The 16934-nt window shown below is 56.6% G+C and overlaps 1 protein-coding gene and 1 long non-coding RNA gene across 14 annotated transcripts in view; one reads left to right on the top strand and one right to left on the bottom strand.

Annotated features, from left to right (window-relative positions):
• The window catches only part of PLEKHG4B (pleckstrin homology and RhoGEF domain containing G4B), an 83078-nt gene that overhangs the window by 1721 nt on the left and 64423 nt on the right, over nt 1–16934 (bottom strand). For 8 of the 13 annotated variants that reach the window (XM_034657131.1, XM_034657128.1, XM_034657132.1 and 5 more), the window contains 10 exons: nt 16467–16605; nt 12846–13597; nt 10125–10377; nt 8940–9029; nt 8634–8864; nt 6750–6920; nt 5967–6147; nt 4399–4506; nt 3905–4162; nt 598–734 (listed from right to left, as the gene is read on the bottom strand). In XM_034657131.1, the coding sequence (XP_034513022.1) occupies nt 598–734; nt 3905–4162; nt 4399–4506; nt 5967–6147; nt 6750–6920; nt 8634–8864; nt 8940–9029; nt 10125–10377; nt 12846–13597; nt 16467–16605 (2320 nt within the window). Of the gene's footprint in view, nt 1–597; nt 735–3904; nt 4163–4398; nt 4507–4673; nt 5404–5966; nt 6148–6749; nt 6921–8633; nt 8865–8939; nt 9030–10124; nt 10378–12845; nt 13598–16466; nt 16606–16934 lie in introns of those variants that run through there. The other 5 variants (XM_034657130.1, XM_034657135.1, XM_034657138.1 and 2 more) reach the window with 5 other exon arrangements.
• On the top strand, nt 12266–15576 carry LOC117801613. Its single transcript, XR_004624375.1, has 3 exons — nt 12266–12319; nt 12543–12685; nt 15231–15576. It is a non-coding gene; the product is annotated as an uncharacterized LOC117801613 (long non-coding RNA).

The following is a 16934-nucleotide window of genomic DNA, read 5'->3' on the forward strand; positions in this document are numbered from 1 at the left end:
GCTGGTGGCACGCGCAGCGCCTTAGGGAGGCAGTGGACGAGAGAATCCTCCCGTTACTGCAGGGGAGCTGGGACAGCCTGGCAGTCAAACCACTGTCCAGAAGCCTTTGTTCTGGCGGGGGAGGAAATCGCTGACTCGAGCCCATGTCACTGGTCGTCAGTGATGCGGGGCGTGTGGACTAAAGACCCGTCCCCCACGATCTATGCTCAGCATACCCTCAGACTCGGCCCTTCTCTCTGATGCTGCCCACAAGCTGGACTGGCGTCTCCCCAGAACTGGGAGGAATGGGGGTGCCTCCCCAGAACCAGGACCGTGCCTGCCAAAGTGGATACGTGTGTGACCTGAGGCTGGGTGAAGGTCCACTGAGATCTCTGTGAAAGAGACTGGTGGCTTCCTCTCTGAGTGGCCACTTTCCCTGGTCACCCCATCCCTCGCTCTGGGGGGATGTGTCTGTGTGTCCATGCAGGGCTGTGTCTGGGCTCTCCCCTGCTGGCTGTGGGCAGGGAACAGCCAGTCCACAGGCAGAAAGGCGCACCAGGATTCCTGGGCGGGTCCTGAGCCCCTAGGGGGTGGGGGGTCTCAGGAGAGGGGACTCACCGTTGTGGTGTACTGGCTATGCATCTGCGGCTGTGAGCCCCTCCTGGGGACAGCAGGGGAGGCGCTCTGGTGGCCCTCCTCAGAGAACAGCCCTGGGAGCCCGAGGCCGCTGTCCCCCGACGACGTGCCCTCGGTCACTGCAAAGAGGGGCTGGGTCAGGGCTGGTTGCCCCTCCCACCCCTGCGCTCGGCACTCAAGGCCCCTTGAAGCGTGTAAATAGAGATGAGGTGGGTCTTGTGTGTGCAGAAGGCTGTGAGGCTGGGTGGGAGCAGACGGGACAGCGCCGCTGGAGGCCAGACACCTTCGTGAGCGAGCGTCTCCCGACCCAGCTTTTCTGAAATCAGCAGACCGGGAGGGAGGTGCTCGGATGGCCTCTCCTCCAGCAGAAAGCCTCGGGCTCTCCAGGCAACTCAAAGGGGAAACACAGAAATGAGGCCAAAGAAAGGCCGCGTGGCGTAAACGAAGAGCTGGAACGGGTCAGGATGAGGTCTCCGCCCCAGAGGGCTGTCAGAGGCCTGTTCAGTGTCACCACAGACAAAGCTGTAGACGCGGGCCTGCCGTGTAGGCACAACCTCCCGTCGGCTGGCGGGGCTTTGCCACAAGCTTCTGTGCCGGGATCACAGTGCTGTTTCTGCACGGAGCTAAGGGTGGCTGACAGAACCCTCCTGCACAGGCCCTGGCGCCTCGTCATACATCCGGGCTCCGTGGGAGAAGAGAAAGCCCCCTCCACGCTGGGGATGCGCCAGCCCACGTGGGAGCTAGGGAGAACGCTGCCAGGAAGGTGCAGTGGCTCTGGGCTGGCCATGCGGGAGCGCCCCCAGGCGTGCTCCCTGTGGGCCGGTCCAGGACACAAGCTCGACGGAGGCGGCTGCTGTCCTGAGCAGGTGTGCAGCCCTTGGCGCACCTGGGCACCCCAGCAGGTTTCAGGCGCAACGCCTCCAGCTGGGCAGAGACGCATCTGTGGCCGGTGGTGCCCTCCGAGGTGTTGTCACGGCGGCAAAGGCACACTGGGGGCTTGGAAGGACACGGGTCCCGGGCAGTGTGGCCCCGAGGAGGGGCCTCACCAGGGCTGTGGTACCGTGGGCTGGATTTTTCTGGGTAACCAGACACCTGTGACCCTCCACGTCACACCTGTGGTGACTCCTCACACCCAGGAGGCTGCGAGAAGCAGCCACGGTGGGCCCTGCCCACAGCCAACACAGCCGCTCCCTCCAGGCGGAGCAGAGTGCAGGCCGGCACTCAAGAACACAGCTCCGCGGGGTGTTCGGGGAGCGCATGGCTCTCGGTGCGCGGTTGGGCAGGGTGGGTGTACGAGCCCGGCCGCGAGGCCCGACAGCACAGACGCAGTCCACGCAGCACACGTGTGTCGCTCCCAAAGGCTGCTTGTGCCCCATTCCTACTCCCTGCAGTCTCGGATATGCTCAGCCGTCATCTAACATTTTCTCCTTAGTCCTTCTGGTCTCTGTCCTCCTCTCTTTCTACATACTTTAGGGTTGAGCTATCCGTACAATCATTTTATCTCCCCTATTGGGGTATTAGCTATAAGTCTTTGTGTTGTTATTTTAGGGGTCATTTGGGGTTTAGAATGTATATCTAACAAATTAGATGCCTCCCGTGGTATTATACACCTCTGCCACCATACAGAACCGCCAATCTCCACGCGTTGTGTGCATGCACATCCCATCGGCCTCAAGGACATTAATGCTGTGCTCCCTTTCCACTGAGCTTGTTCAGACAGCCCACTGTCTCTTACAGAGATGTCAATAGAAGAGTCTTCCTTTCTGCCGCTTGTTCCACCTAGTGTCACTGTCCTTCTCCCTGGAGAATGTCCTTTATCATTTCCGGTCTGCTGGTCATGAACTGTTTCAGCTTTCGTATGCATGAAAATGTCCTCATTTCACCGTTTCTGAAAGACATACTTGTCACGCTGAACTCTAGTTTGACGGTTTTTCCTTTCAGAGCATTCGAACTCTCCCTCCCTGTGTTGTCTGTGGCGAGAAATCCGGTGCCACGCTCCCTGTCCATGTGCACGGAACACGCTGGCTCTCTCTGGCTGCTTTTGAGACGCTCTGTTGGTCACTGGGTTTCCAATTTGTCACGTCCATCTATGTGTGCTGGTCCTTGGGCCTGTAGGTTTACACCCTTCACCAAATCAGGGACATATTCAGCCACTGTTCCTTCAAAGTTTTGTTGTCCCTCCATTTTGGGGCTCTGTTACGTGTTTATAAAGCCACTCGAAGCAGTCCCACAGCTCACTGATCTTCTTCCTTGATTCTCTGTGTGTCACTTTGGACAGTTTCTATCGATACGTCTCCACTAAGTCATGCTTTCTATTAGCCCTACCCAGTGACACGTTCACCCTAAGTATTGCCGCCTTTTATTGTGCTGAGTTTAGTCCATCCTACCTTCCCTGTTGTGACAACATTTTGGAAACCAGGGACACAGAATGATGGTGTGAATACCAGGACTGGCAATCCTAACAACACGTCAGTTCCAGCTGGTTTGGCCTGATGGGTTATTGCCTTTATGGTCTGTTCCCTACTTTCTTGCATGCCTGGTGCCAGACAGTGTGTGTCTACCCTGTCGGCTGCTGGATATTTCTGTAATTGCTCTGGGATGCAGTTAGGTTACCTGCAAACGCCCTGCATTCATGACATGGTGGCAGGTCAGCAGGAATGTTCAGTGCGACACCCCCTCCTGAGCAAGCCCTCCTGAGGACCTACCACCGCCCTGGGGATGTGGCTGCTGCCATCTGCTACTGGGAACAGGTGTGTGTTGGGGGTACTCTCAAGTCCTCCAGGGGCTCCGGCTGGGACAGCCTCCTCAGCTGCAGTGCTGACCAGCACTCTCCTGGACCCAGACCCTGGAGATCTGTCACTGCCCGGGGCTCCCCTGATCTGTCCTCCACTGGGGGTCTGCAGGCTCTCCGCTCTGCACCCGGGGGCTTTCAAGGCAGAAACTGGAGCAATCACAGGGCTCACATCACAGTCCTGTCTCTCAGGTCACTACCTTTGGTGCCAGATGTCCTATGTCTTAAAATCTCGTTTCATATATTTTGTCTGTTTACATTTTGTTTTATCTGGTTTTTGTTTTCTTGGTTGTTTTAAATCTATTCCCCGTTACCTTGTTTTCGGTGGAAGTGAAGTTTTTGTTGTTTTTTAATTAAAGAATAATCATAATGTGTTTGAAGACTTTCGTAAGTATATAAAAGCAAGGGAGTTGAATGACCCGGTGAGCTGCCCCCCACCCCTGGAACCAGCTGCTGGAGGCTGGAGCGTGCACGCCTCCAGAGCCTAGGTGCACTCACGCATGGACGGCTGGCTCCCCGTCTCCTGCTCCAGCTCATCCTCTTCCTCCAAGCAGGTGCGCATGTCGTAGGGCCAGGGGCAGTAGGCGGAGCTCAGCAGGGCTGGGCTGGCACACGCCTGCAGGCTCAGGGGCCCCAGGGCGGACGACTGGCTGCCAGAGGAAGAGGTACTGCTGTCCGAGATGGTGGAGTGTGGCCTCTTAAAGGGGGTGGCGTGGTCACTGGGGGGCACAACCACGGGTGCTCGGGTCCACGTCTCTGGAAGGAGACAGAAAGCACTTCGGTCTGGCTTTTGCTCCCCAAGTGCAGCCCAGATCCGAAAATGTAGTAGCCATCTGGGAAACTGACCAGGTCCCTCCCTCTGCAGTCGGGTCAGGCACGATGTGGCCACCACCCATCCAGCCTGCTGTGCCGGCTTTTGGGGGTGACGGTGAACACCAGGGGCTGCGTCTGAGTCAGTGACAGAGTGAGGGGGAGGGCTGAAACCATGTTACCTGCTCCCTTCTTGACAGCCCGGTCACTTATGGCTGCGTTGCTGGGCTGGATGTCCATGAACGGTTTGTCGCCTATCCCCATTGACACCATTTCTTGCATTCTGACTTCTAAAACAGAATAATGCAGGACAACTCTCCAAGCAACTGCTTGGCTTTAATACCACTCCTGACGCTCTGCACCCAACACCACCCATGCAGACCAGGGGCATGGCAGGGCCTGGCCCAGACCCCCCCCCCCCCCCGAGTGCTGATGGGCGGCCAGAGGTGCTGGGGCTCCCGTTCTGGTACACGCATCTGGTTTGGCCTCACAGTGGCCTTTCTCAGGGAGCTCAAGGAGCGAACAAGAAAAGGAGGACATGGGACCCAGGAACTGGGTGTCCAACTGGGGAGAGAAGGGAGGGGTCCCCTGTCAGCACGAAGGACAGTGAGCCACTCAACAAGACCAGCCTGCAAGGGGCACGTGGCTACAAGAAAGACTGACAGATACTGACATGTCTTCGAATACTGAGCATAGTGTGAGAGTCTGAGAATGAGTTACTCCTTGGTAAAACCAAGCAAAGAAAACCAAAAATAATGATTATAGTTGGTGGGGGCAGTGGGGAGGGGGGTGGGAACAGAGGAGACTGGGGAGGGTAATGGGGACTGGGCCAGAGGGACTTTCTGCTCCTTGAAAGGGCTGGGTCCACTCTAAGTGGACTGAGGGGCCAATGAGGATCTGAGCACAGCTGCAGTGCACACGTATGCACACGCATGTGCACGTGTGCATGGGGGGCTCTACCCTCTGAAGGAAGCTGTTGTGGGAAGGCTGTACTGCATCTCTGACAGCAGGTCAAGACTCTGGCCAGGGTAGCAGCTGCGAAGGGGTCAGGTGGTCGTGTGTCAACATTTGGACATTGGAGCCCTCGGGGTTTCTCGGGCTTCGGAGTCAGAGCTGACAGAGCGCCGGCTTGGAGGGGCCGCTATGCAGACGGCATCTGTAGCAGCCAGAAGGGATGAGATGCCGTCCTGTGGGTGTGAACAGGAGGTGCCCCAGTGATGAACTGGTGGGGGGGGAAGAGCAACCACAGCGGCTGACTTCCAGGAGCAGGAAACCTCGGTGAGGTCCTGGCACTTGGGGCATGGTGCCTGACAGAGGAGGGCCCTCACCTCTAGGGAGGCCACAGGCGGGCCATTAGCCCAGCGTCCAGGAGGGCAGGGCGCTTTGACAACTGGGTGAGGCAGAAAGCAGGGGGCCTAAGGTGTCATGGAGCAGAATTATGACAACACCTCTGGGATTGCTGTGGGGTGAGGACAGAGGTCTTGCTCATATACAGGTAAAGGGCAAGTGTGTTTGTGTGCTAATGGAAGGATCCATCCATTTCCACGTGGATGGAGGGGGCTCTCCAAGGGCCACCCGCCCCAAACACCTACCCAGGTCAAATCCCTTAACTCCTGGACTCAAACCCCTGCCTGAACCCAGCCCCTAACCCCTGACCCCAGTCCCCTGCCTTGAACCCAGCCCCTAACCCTTGGCCCCAAACCTCTCCCTCAAAGCCGGCCCCCTTAACGTAGAGCCCTCTTCTGCCCACCTCTGTTCCGCAGAGCCTGCCGCCACAGGATTTGCCCTATCACGTGGGTCCAGGCCGTCTTGATCTCTGCAGAGCTGGCCTGGAGAATGTAGGTGTCCTGGGACTTTCGCCGCCTGCGGAACCAGATCTCAAACCTCAAGCCGCTGTCTCCGACGTTCTCTGTCATCCCAATTTCTGCTGTCTGCACCATAAGCAGCAAGTGGCGGCAGTGTCAGCAACCACCGATTCTCACGTGAGCAACTGACCACTGTCCAGCTGACCATCTGACCCCAGCACCTCAGTGCTGGAGCTCCTTCACCCAGACACCAAACAACGGGGGATGAACTGGCTCCATCTTGGAGCCTCGGTTTCCCCACTGGAGAAAGGGAGGCTGGACTGGAAGGTTCTATGGTGCCCTGGGGCTGTTGCACTGGACGGGGCCTCAGGACCCTCTCTGGTGTGCTCCTGTGTATTGGCAGGTAAGGGGTTACAGGTGTGGGCTCCTCCTGGGAGCTCAGGAGCTCAGAACCTCCGTAGGGTGAGGGCCACACCTGGAGACTGGCCCAGGGGAAGGCCACCTCCAGTGCTCGCCTTCCCCAAAATCTGAAATGAAATTACCAGGTGAGGGGACTGTTTTCTAGCCACTGAACCAGCATGTGGAACTATAAAGGACAAGTATCTCCTTGCAGCTTTCAAAGCTCAGACACTGGACCCCAGAAAACAGCAAATATCCCATGTCCCTGCTCCTACCCAGCAGACCAGGACCTGACACCAGTGGCGTCAGGTGCAAAGCAGGTGTGTTACCTTGAAGGACTGTTTGTACGTATAGGTGTCATAGCCCCCGTCCACCTTTTTGGTCTTGCTAAACAGGATGAGGTCTTCAAAGAGGAACACGTGCCTCAGAGACTTTTTCCTTCCACAGCACACGATAAACTCGTCCTGGCACCTCAGCTGCCCCTGCTCCTTCAGATTCACCTGCAGACGAGCAAGCCTCCCTCAGGGACCCTTGGACCTGCCCTGACCCCACCCCGACCCCCGGGGAGAGGGAGGGACTGGAGGTGGAATTGGTCACCAACGGCCAGTGACTCACTCAGTGACGCCTGTGTAAGGAAGCCTCGTAAAACCCAAAGGACGGGGCTCGAGAGCTCCTGGGGGTGAACGTGTGCGGTGCAGTGCCCCTCTCCACATACCTGGCCCTGTGCCTCTCTTCCATCTGGTTGTTCCTGAGTATTGCCCCTTAAAATAAACTGGTGATGGTAAGTGGATGGTTTCTCTGGGATCTGATGGTCACGACTGACATGTGCAGTGTGTGTCAGGGGCCGTCTGGTAGGATGGAGCCCTTCACCTGTGGGATCTTACCCTACATCCAGGCAGATGGCATCAGGATTGAGTTGAGTTATAGGACAGCGAGCTGGTTTCTGAGAATTGCTCAGAGGTATGGGGAAAACCCACACACGGAGCTGGTGCAGAACCCTTAGGGCCGGGTAGGGCTCCTGCTCGACTGCATGGAAGTTACAGCTCTTCAATTTTACTTGACTTACCACTTGAACGCCCTTGTGTTCCTTTTAATGGAAGCCCCCTTGTTGATGTGGTGCTAGTCTTAGTCCCGATGGGGCCAACAGGGAGTCAAGTTATGGATTCTGCACCTGAGCTGCCCCCTACCCCCAGAAATCCATCCAAGCTCTAGTCTGGGCTACGTGGAAGGACGTGGCCTGCACACCCTGGCCAGGCTACTGTTCCCTTTGTGGTGTGTATCCCAAACCACAGACACCATTGCTAAGTCTCTCTCATGACCTTCCAGCCCAAGGACAGCCCTGTCCCGGGGGCTGCCTGAAAATGGTTGGTTCAATCCCAAATGACCTGGCTGGGCCTGATGAATGGAGGGATTCTAGGGGTGCCCACACCTGGGGTTCCCTGTGTCCTTCACAGCTGTCCACGGAGAACTATACTCCATGCCAGACTCCAGCTCTGCTGCTGGCCATAGCCACGGGTCTGCATTCTCTAGCTGAGCCAGGGGTCCCACCTTCAAGCCCAGGTGGGGTCAAAGGGCAGGGCATCGGCACATCCCCAGCCATGCCCACACATAGGCCAGTTCACTTTGCAAGGCACCCGGGGTCAGTCAGTGGAGAACAATCCATGTGGGGTGGTGGCCTGGGAGCCGTCATGCATCGTGGCGGCCAGACAGGCCCATGCTCAGATCGCTGCTTATGACACTCTTAATGCTGTTTTTAGGAGGGCATGCCCATTTTCGTTTTGTACCGGGAATTCTGTGGCTGTCCCTCCGGCTGTCAGAGACAAGGGGTTCTGCTGGAGAAAGGGCTCCTCTTCTGTCTATGCTGGTCCTGTCATGCCACCGTGTGCGGGGCATGGACACTGGGCCTCTGCACCCCAGCAGAGAAGCTGGCGGCGTGGGGTAAGCCAATGTCAGTCTGCTCCAAGCCTGACAGCCAAGCTCAAGTTTTCATACATCCAGTTGTTTTAAAGTAGCCCCAATGAGCAGATGGTTAGCCATTTAGAGCCTGGCACAGTTGCCTGGACATGAAGCCCCTCTCTACCGCCCTCATCCGCTGGCCCCTTGGGAGGTCGCAGGCTTCAGGACACTTCCCCAGAGGATAGCTCATGCACTCTGACCCCAGGCCTCATCTTTCCCGAACTCAGGAGAGCCCATCAGGGCCTCGGGGCACTTACATCACAGCCTCGGACGGCGTCCATTGCCAACAGGTCGTTTCCGTGGCGCAGCTGGAAGCGGACCACATCTTCGGCAGCCCGAAGCTCGCCCAGCTCCTGCTCCCAGGCGGGGCAGCAGCCAGCCTCCCTGACCAGGTCCTGGAGGAGCAGTGCATACTTGCCCATGCGCTGCACGGGCTTCAGCAGGTAGGAGGCCAAGTCCATCTTGTCGCCCAGCTCCCGCTGCTTGTCCTGCAAGGGCCGGGGTGAGAGGGTCAGCATGGGCCACAGGGGTGGGCAGCGCGGCTCGCAGGGTGGGGGGATGACCTTGAAGAAGGCGTTGCCATGGCTGCAGAGCAGGGCGTCCGACTGGGGCTTGTTCTTGCTGTACAACGCGTACATGCCGAACTGTTCCTCCTGCAAAAGGGGAGGGCGCCGTGCACCTGAGTTTGGGGCCCAGGTCAGAGTCTGCGCCTCTGCCCCCACCCTCTGTGTGCAGCCCCGTGGGCGTGAGACAAGATGCTGCATTAAGACCATCTGGGCCTCCCAGCACGTGGGGACACCTGGGGTTGATGCCAGAGTTCTAGAACTGGTCTTTACAATACAGGGTTTGGGGGTTTGGGGGAACAGGCAGAGCCTGGCCTGGGAAGGGGCATGGAGAGTGTTCGCTCATTAACAGTCTAGAACCAAAGTTGTGTCAACATTTAAAATTTTCGCATCGTTGTCAATATAAAGCAACACAGAGTCCACCTTATGGCTAAAAGTACCTTCTTAGAAATAGCTGAAAAGATGCAACATGGGATTTCTTTCATCCTTGGGCATTTCTGTTGTGGCAATCTACAGGTGATAATGCTAGGGCCAATGTCTCATCTGCCCACTGCCCAGATGCCACCGCATCCCCACTGCCTAGCACACTGCTCGGGAACCACTTGGTGAAAGCATTTTCTTTTCAGACTGAACTCAGAATTTTATTAAGACCCAGATAGGGAGATGTTCATATGCAGTTGAGAAGACCCTTATCAAGGAGAGAGCAGACCTCCTCGAGTCAACATGCACATTCCACGAGCTTCCGTCGAAACCCTGATGGGGCTGGCTGCATGCAGGAGGACCGCGAAGGGGACCGGGTGGGCTGGTGCAAGACGCAAACTGATCTGGGAAATTGCGTTGGGCCGACTACCTCGAGTGGTGAGGAGAGGGATGTGTGTGACCACGCAGGTGAACCCCATGTCGTGTGGCTCTGGGGAGCCAAGGGTGCCTTCAGGTGACACTGAGCCAAACACCCAGTGTGATCAGACCCACAGGCTTCTTGTCTATTTTGGGCGTCTGTTTATTGACGGGTCTGATGTACTGTTAGGGACACATTTCCTAGGCCTGATCTGCAGTGACCCAAATCACCTGAAACGTGGCCTCACCAGACCCAGCCTCTCGGAGGGCACCCTGGGCTGATGTCGCCTCTGCCTACCACATGGGAGTCTGCTGTGTGGACCCAGGGCCTGGGAGGGGGGGACTCACGTGTCTCAGGAACCCACGGCCCGCCGCCAAGGGGCAGTGCTGGCAGCGCTCCAGCTCCGCGAGGAAATGCTGGCGGTGGAAGTCATAGAGCTTCTCCAGGTTCCCAAAAACAACGCTGCGCTTCCCTCGAAGGTCCTGGGGCAGGTCCGTTCTTTCCATTTCCGGAAAGTAGTTGTCGATGACATACCCTAAGGACCTAACATACTCCCTCTCCGTGGAAAGCATCTCGGCCATTATGTGCTGCAGTCGGCTGCTGGAAGACAGAGAGGTGGGTGGACACTCAGGCCGGCGCGGGCCTCGCTCCGGGCCTCGCGCGACCCCTGGTCCATGTTATTCCTGCTTCACACAGAGATAAGATGCTCTGCGAGCCCAGAGGAATATGCGTGATTAGACACGGGCAGGAGATGCACAGTAAACAAGACCTTTGTGATTACGTGTTCTGTTGAGCAGCGAGTCCTGTCGCGTGTGCTCTGTTACCCGAAGAAGTTCCTTTGACGTAAACGAGTAAGATGAGAAATACGGGGGAGGGATGCACACCAGAAAGAAACTGGTTGCATGAAACGTCTCTATACTATTGGTCACAGCCTTTTAGGATAAAAGTTCCTTCCATAAAGTGAAAAAGAGAGACTCCCAGGACCCCTCACTTCAGCCCGGGTCTTGCGGTCACCCATCACCAGATGTCTTGATTCTGGCACCCGCTGCAGGGAGGGTTCAGGCAGCAGGAAGATTGAAACACTGCAAAGAAGGCTGTGCCGGGGCTTTACGAGGAGACGGTTTTTGATGCGCACGGACCGCTAACCTACCAGAAGGTACTTCTGAAAACACAGCTTTAGGTGGTTGAGACGTCTGGCCCAGAGACCGAGGAGAAGCAGCTGGAGCTGAAGAGGCAGAGCAGGGCCTCGGAGCCCAGGACGGAGCAGAGATGGGCAGCAGGGGGGCAGAGGGCTCCCTGGCTCCTGCTGGTGTGGCATCCAAGCCTGGGACCTGTGTCTGTCGCACAAGGCCCTTCCGGAGGCACCAAGAAGAGCCTGGCCTGCTGGTGATGCGGCTCTTCGCCCGTCCCATCTGATGGCATTCTGCCAGCAACACTCCTCAATTACTCAATCCGGAGGATACTAATGGGGGCTCATAGACTTTTTTCTGCCATTACTTGTATTTACTTGTTTGTTTGTTTCTTTTTTTAAACTAGAAAACAATGAAAAGCAACCAATGATAGGAAATCCACCTGTGGTCAGAAAGGCTGCTGAATACAACCCATCTACAGCTCGAGAGTTGATCCTTTCCACACTCACGTAGCGGACCTTACAAACACCTATTGTTTCTGCGGAGACAGCACCTTCTGGCTAGTCGGGAGCCTGCAGCCCTTGCAGCAGTGCTGGCACAGGTGGCCTGGAGGTCCCCCAATAAACCCGAGGCCCCAGGACCCACAGCACCCCTCCTGTCAACATTTGCTGAAAACAGACATCCTTAAATATTAAAAAACAAAACTAGCATGGTCTGGGGATTTGGAAACTGACACACGAGGACACAATGGCTAGGAATGTCTGGAGAAATGACTGCTGGCCAAGTGACAGGGACTCCCTCTGGGCAACTGGCAAGAAGGCCTGGGTTTCCACAGAAGACCGGGTTAGTTAAATGCTCTCTCCTCTAGGTCCTGCCGGCTGAGGAGGACGTGCTCCCTCTCTGGTGTGCGGTGGAGTCCTGCTACCAGACCCTGGGTTGGTGGGTCCATGGCCTGTGAAAGGTGGAAGGGGGGACCTGTCTCCGGGGACCAAGGCAGGACGGCTTCCCAAACCTGCTCCCTCCAGACCGAGGATGCCCACTGCGGAGGACTGGGGGCTGCTGGCAAGCAGAGGTCCCCCATCCCTGCGGTCTGTGCCTCTGAAACTTTCAAGATCAGCTCAGGGGAGCGGGAGAGTGGCTCCTCCAGGAGCCTTCCCAGGGATTCCAATGCCCAGGGAAACCCACCCAGGTGCCGCCAACCCTTCCCGTCCCAGCTCAGGCTTTGCCCTGAACAAGCTACACTACAGCCGCCTAGAACCTGAACCGTAAGGGCGTTTCTCTGTGTGAGGAGGAAACGCGTCGGCCCACCACATGAGCGAAGAAAACAAGAAACAAGGGTGACGCCCTGCCTGCCGCCCGCCCCGCTCACTGTGAAGACGGACTAGCCGCCTGGGGGCAGCCTGTGGTTCCAGGTGAGTGCGCTCCCTGTCATGAGGCCTGGACACAGTTCCTGCCCACTGTGCAATCCTAACAGTTGCTGAAGTCTATATTTTTACACACATTTTCTTAAAGATTAAACAAAGTCATACAGACATCTCCATTCGGGCAATGGAGAAACACACACACTTCTCACCTCAGGGCTGAGAGACCTTTATTTGGGGGAAGTAATTTTTAAGTAACTTTTTCATATTCCAGGTGTGATTTGCTTATTGTGATTTTTCTGTAAATGGGCCTCAAGTGATGAGAGCTGGTCGTTTAACCATCAGAGTGGGGGAGCTAGGTGCCCACAAGCCACGAAAAAGGAAGCAGCTTTCACTGACCATGCTGAGCACGGGGAGGTGAGTAACATCTGGTCTAAGATCAAACACAATGTGCTGCCCGGACAGGGCACGGTGGGCCTGGAGGGATGTCTGGGTAGTTTCTACTCTGTGAAAGGCTCTGGGTCTCTGGTACCACACCAACCGCTAGGCCCAGTGGCTGGAGGGGGGCCCACCTCACCTTCCTGCTTGCCTCCTCCTGTCCTCCTCAGAGCGGTGGGTCCTGGAGGGAGAGGACACACTCCGGTTCCGAGTGACCAGGGGGCTCTCAGCGTGTGGCCTTGGTGGGGGCTTCTTCTCGGAGGCCATGGTGCTGGTCACCTCTAGGCCCCTGATGAAGACCCCGGTGTGGCCTGGCCCGTGGGCGTCCCTGGGGCCACTGTCAAGCTGAGCAATCTCAAAGCTTCGTGTTTTCCTCATAATTTTCTTCAGGGGATGTTTCCTGGGGTGGGTGGTGGGTGTCTGGTTGGGCTCAGAGGGGCAGGTGGGGCTGTCATGTGGGGAAAGCACACCTGGGGCCAGATGTTCACCCTCCTGCCTGCACAGAGAGGCTTGTTCAGGGAGGCCAGGCAGCAGGTGGGCCCGCTCCCCAGCGTGGCCCTCCGGGTCAGTGGGGGGCATCCAGGATGGCTCACAGTGCCTCCTCTCGGCCTCCTGGGCAAGCTCATGCTTCAGGGGTCTCTGGTCCAGAGGCAGGGAGTCAGACAGGGCCTCTTGGAAGCAGAGTCGGGCCCGTGGGCTCTGCAGCCCTAAGGTGTGCCACTGACGCAGCACCCGCTGGCTGCCCAGGCCGGCCGCCACTGTGCTGGCCCCGGGGAAGCTCTGTGCGGTCAGCTCTGTGGTCTCCTGGTGACAGCTCTTCAGATACTCGGTGACCGGCTCCGGGCCCAGGTGCTCCAGGCGCTCAGCGCACTGCTGCACCCAGCCATCTACCTGAGCGGCAAAGGAGGGCTGTGGTCAGGGCAGTGGAGGACCGTCACGGCCACCGTGGCCTTCGCACCCCACCGAATCTCATGCAGTTGACGAGCAGCTCAAGCAAACCTGGGTCATGCTCCTTCTGCTCTGCAGGTGCCCCAGGTCAAGGACCAGGGCGAGCCAGATGGCCAGAGCAAGAGGAAGACCCCTCCGCCCACAGAGGCAGCTGCCAGCCAGACTCGCCCCTAGGGCAGGCAGGAGGATTTGCCTCTGAGCCCAATGAGGTCCGACTCCTCCACAGCCCCAAGAACAGCAGGTGGGGTTGTCCCAGGGCCACGGGATGCCGGGCTAGACAGACCGTGAAATCAGTTAGTCCACACCTTTGCCTGGTGTGGGAGGCCATGACAGTGGGGCAGAGAGTCCCTACCCCTGCCCTGATGCCCTGGGTCCCCTTGAGAGGAGCTGTGCTGCTGGGGGCTCTGGGTGCCGTCAGTTTGCAGGCACATGCTGTGCGCCAGCGACTGTCCTGGGGTCTCTAGCAACAAGTGCACTTTTACAGCAGAGCAGGAAACACAGAGAAGTTCACCTGTTCATTTTGCTTGTCCATTTGGGACAACAAATAAATTCCCCACACGGTGGCTGAGAGCCTGGGGTGCAGTGTCGGGGTGTGCTGGCCAGCTGTCCCAGGGTGCAACTCACTCAGGCCTGCAGGGACAGCGCTCACTAAATGTCCACATGCAGGGCCCCTGGAGAGCATTTCACGGGGTCTCCTACCACCTCATTGAAGTCAGACAGGTGGGCCCATCCGGTCAGCGCTCCCTCCGTTCCCTCAGCCTGGCTGGCCGGGTGCTCAGGCTCCTTCCAAAGTCCCAGATCGCTTCCTCTGTGCCCTGGGAGCTGTTCTCCTCCATCAGCTGCAGCCTCTTCTGACAAGACGGCTGTAGCCCAAGGAACAAAGTACCAGCACAAGCCCGGTGCTTACTCTGTTTTTCCATGTGTGTCTTCTGGTGGGGACACACCACCAGCCTGTCGCGTAAGGTCGAGAACCCCTGCCACTGCTGCTGCCTGTTCTCAAGACAGAGCAGCTTCAAGAGGCCAGCAATTTCTCTCCTCTTTCAAACCACAATTTGATCTATGTAGGAAAGGAAGGCTTTATTTCTAAATGTGTGAAAGAGTCCGGTTCTATGATCGTGGGGGACAAAGGAAGCTGCAGACAGCACTTAGGGCTGGTTCAACTGGTTCCCGCAGCCTGCACACCAGTCCTGGTGCAAACACGCTACGTGTTCGCATAGATTGCACGTGGTTACACGGCAACGAAAGCCACACTGGGTTTCGAGATTTGTAACCGCCGTTTTTACCTATATGCCCCTTTCAGTCTGTGAATGGTTGAAGAGGGATGACCGGGTTCAAGTGTGCAACTGGGCAGGCTGTTTGCAGGAAATGGAAATTAAGAACTTTCCATTTTGAAACTTGTTACTATGTTAAATATACCCTGGAAATATTGTTTGGGTGGTGGCACTAGGGTACTTGGGGGCTGTCTGGGAGAGCTGGAGGGGCCGACGGCGGCCCTGCCTGCACCACATGGCTTCCCGTGGGGACATCACTCATTCACGGTGAACACGGCAGGGGTTAAGACTTCATTTTCTTGCAGGTTCTTGTTGGACAGCAATGCCAGGGATGCCTGGTTGTGAGGGCCCAAGAAGCGGTTTTTAACGAAGCAGTGATAGGCTGGCTCCACAGCCACGGAACTGCCCTTAGTGACCCCCGGGCACAGGCAGAGGAAAGCAGAGCACACACTCTTTGTGGACAGAGCCAGAGAGAAAAATGTCAAGTCACTAGCAGCCTGAGAGCCTCAAGGTAGAGGAGGAGGAAACGGTCAGCGGAGTGGAGACCTCTCAGGGGTGAAGTCCCGTTTCCAACCTCATGAAAAAAGTTCTGGTTGGTTTCAAGATGTAAATGGGAAAATTCCAACCACAAGAGTCTTAGGATGGAACACATTCGCCGTTCTGTGACCTTCAGGTAGAAAGGTCATTTCAATCATAAGCAAAGTTGAAGGACAATGACAAACTGGGGAAAATATTTGCCACATAACCAGAGGCTCAGTGTGAGTAACACGCATAATAGCGAAACTTCTAAGCTGCGAAAGTTGGCCAGTGTGGAGACAGCTGTTTGTTAGAGAATAAATACAAACAACCCACAGACAGATGAAGAAAAAGTTCAACTGTAGCATAAAAATCCCAAATGCAGTGACGAGGGCCTTATTTTCTCGTCAGTGAGGAAGGGACGCTCTCAAGGCTGTGACTGAGACCCTCAACTGGGGAGGCTGCTTGCAGGCCCATTCGGCAAATGTGTAAAAACCTCAGGAACAGCAGGCCCTGACCCAGCCTTCCCGAGACCAGGAACCTGTCCGAAGCAAACAATCACCAAGTGCGAAAGATGCAGGTGCAGTGATGTGTGCAAGAGTGAGAAACAGGAGAGCTGGGCACTTGGGCCAGAACCGAACGAACACGGGGAGGACGGGTCTCCACACCCCACGGTGCTTGCTGGCATCCTGGGGACCCAGGCTCGGCATGCCCTGACAGTGGCCATCCCCCAACCCTGACTGCCCCGAAGGGACACACAGGCCTCCAGCCACTCTCGACCTTGCCCTACACTGACCGCTGGCTGTGCCTGGGATCCTGCTTCACGTTCACTTCTATGGAAATAGTGGTTGATAAAAGCATAAAGATTTAACTAGAAATATATGCAAGCTTTTGAAAAGGTTTTATACACATATGTATACGGAGAAAAGTCTGGATTATAACATACTACATGTTAACGGTAGTTATTTCAGGAGCAGAGTTTCAAAACATTTTCCTCTTTTGGCTTCTCTGCCTGGAGTACTTACGTGGCCTTGTCCCTCCTGGAGCGTCCTCACTTCCCGAAGTCCCTCCAGCTCCTGCAGACACCTGTTGGAGGCGAGGACAAGCCGATGGACCTCTTCGTCCACTTGGTCATACAGCCTGGAGGCGACCTCGATGGCATCCCTGGAAGAGAAAGTGTCAGAAAGCCAAACCCTGACCACTAGCTGTTCATAGGCAATCACCCGAGGGATATGCTCTCGGTGATAGCCCAGTTAAAAGGCACAACTGCACTCTTTGCACCCCTTCCATCTGACACAAACAGAATGCTCCACGGAGGTCCCAGCCAGAGCAGGAACAGGAACCTGCCCGGAGCCATGGGTGCAGGTGCCTCAGAGGTGGCAGGGAAAAGGGAGTGGGTGGGCACGGCACCCCAAGACAGAATGAGGCAGCAAAACATTCGGTTGGGACCTCTGCTGAATCCCATTATGATGAGTTTCGCCTTCCACTCGAGC

Source organism: Ailuropoda melanoleuca, chromosome 3 (genome assembly GCF_002007445.2).
Source record: "Ailuropoda melanoleuca isolate Jingjing chromosome 3, ASM200744v2, whole genome shotgun sequence".
NCBI classification, from domain to species: Eukaryota; Metazoa; Chordata; class Mammalia; order Carnivora; family Ursidae; genus Ailuropoda; species Ailuropoda melanoleuca.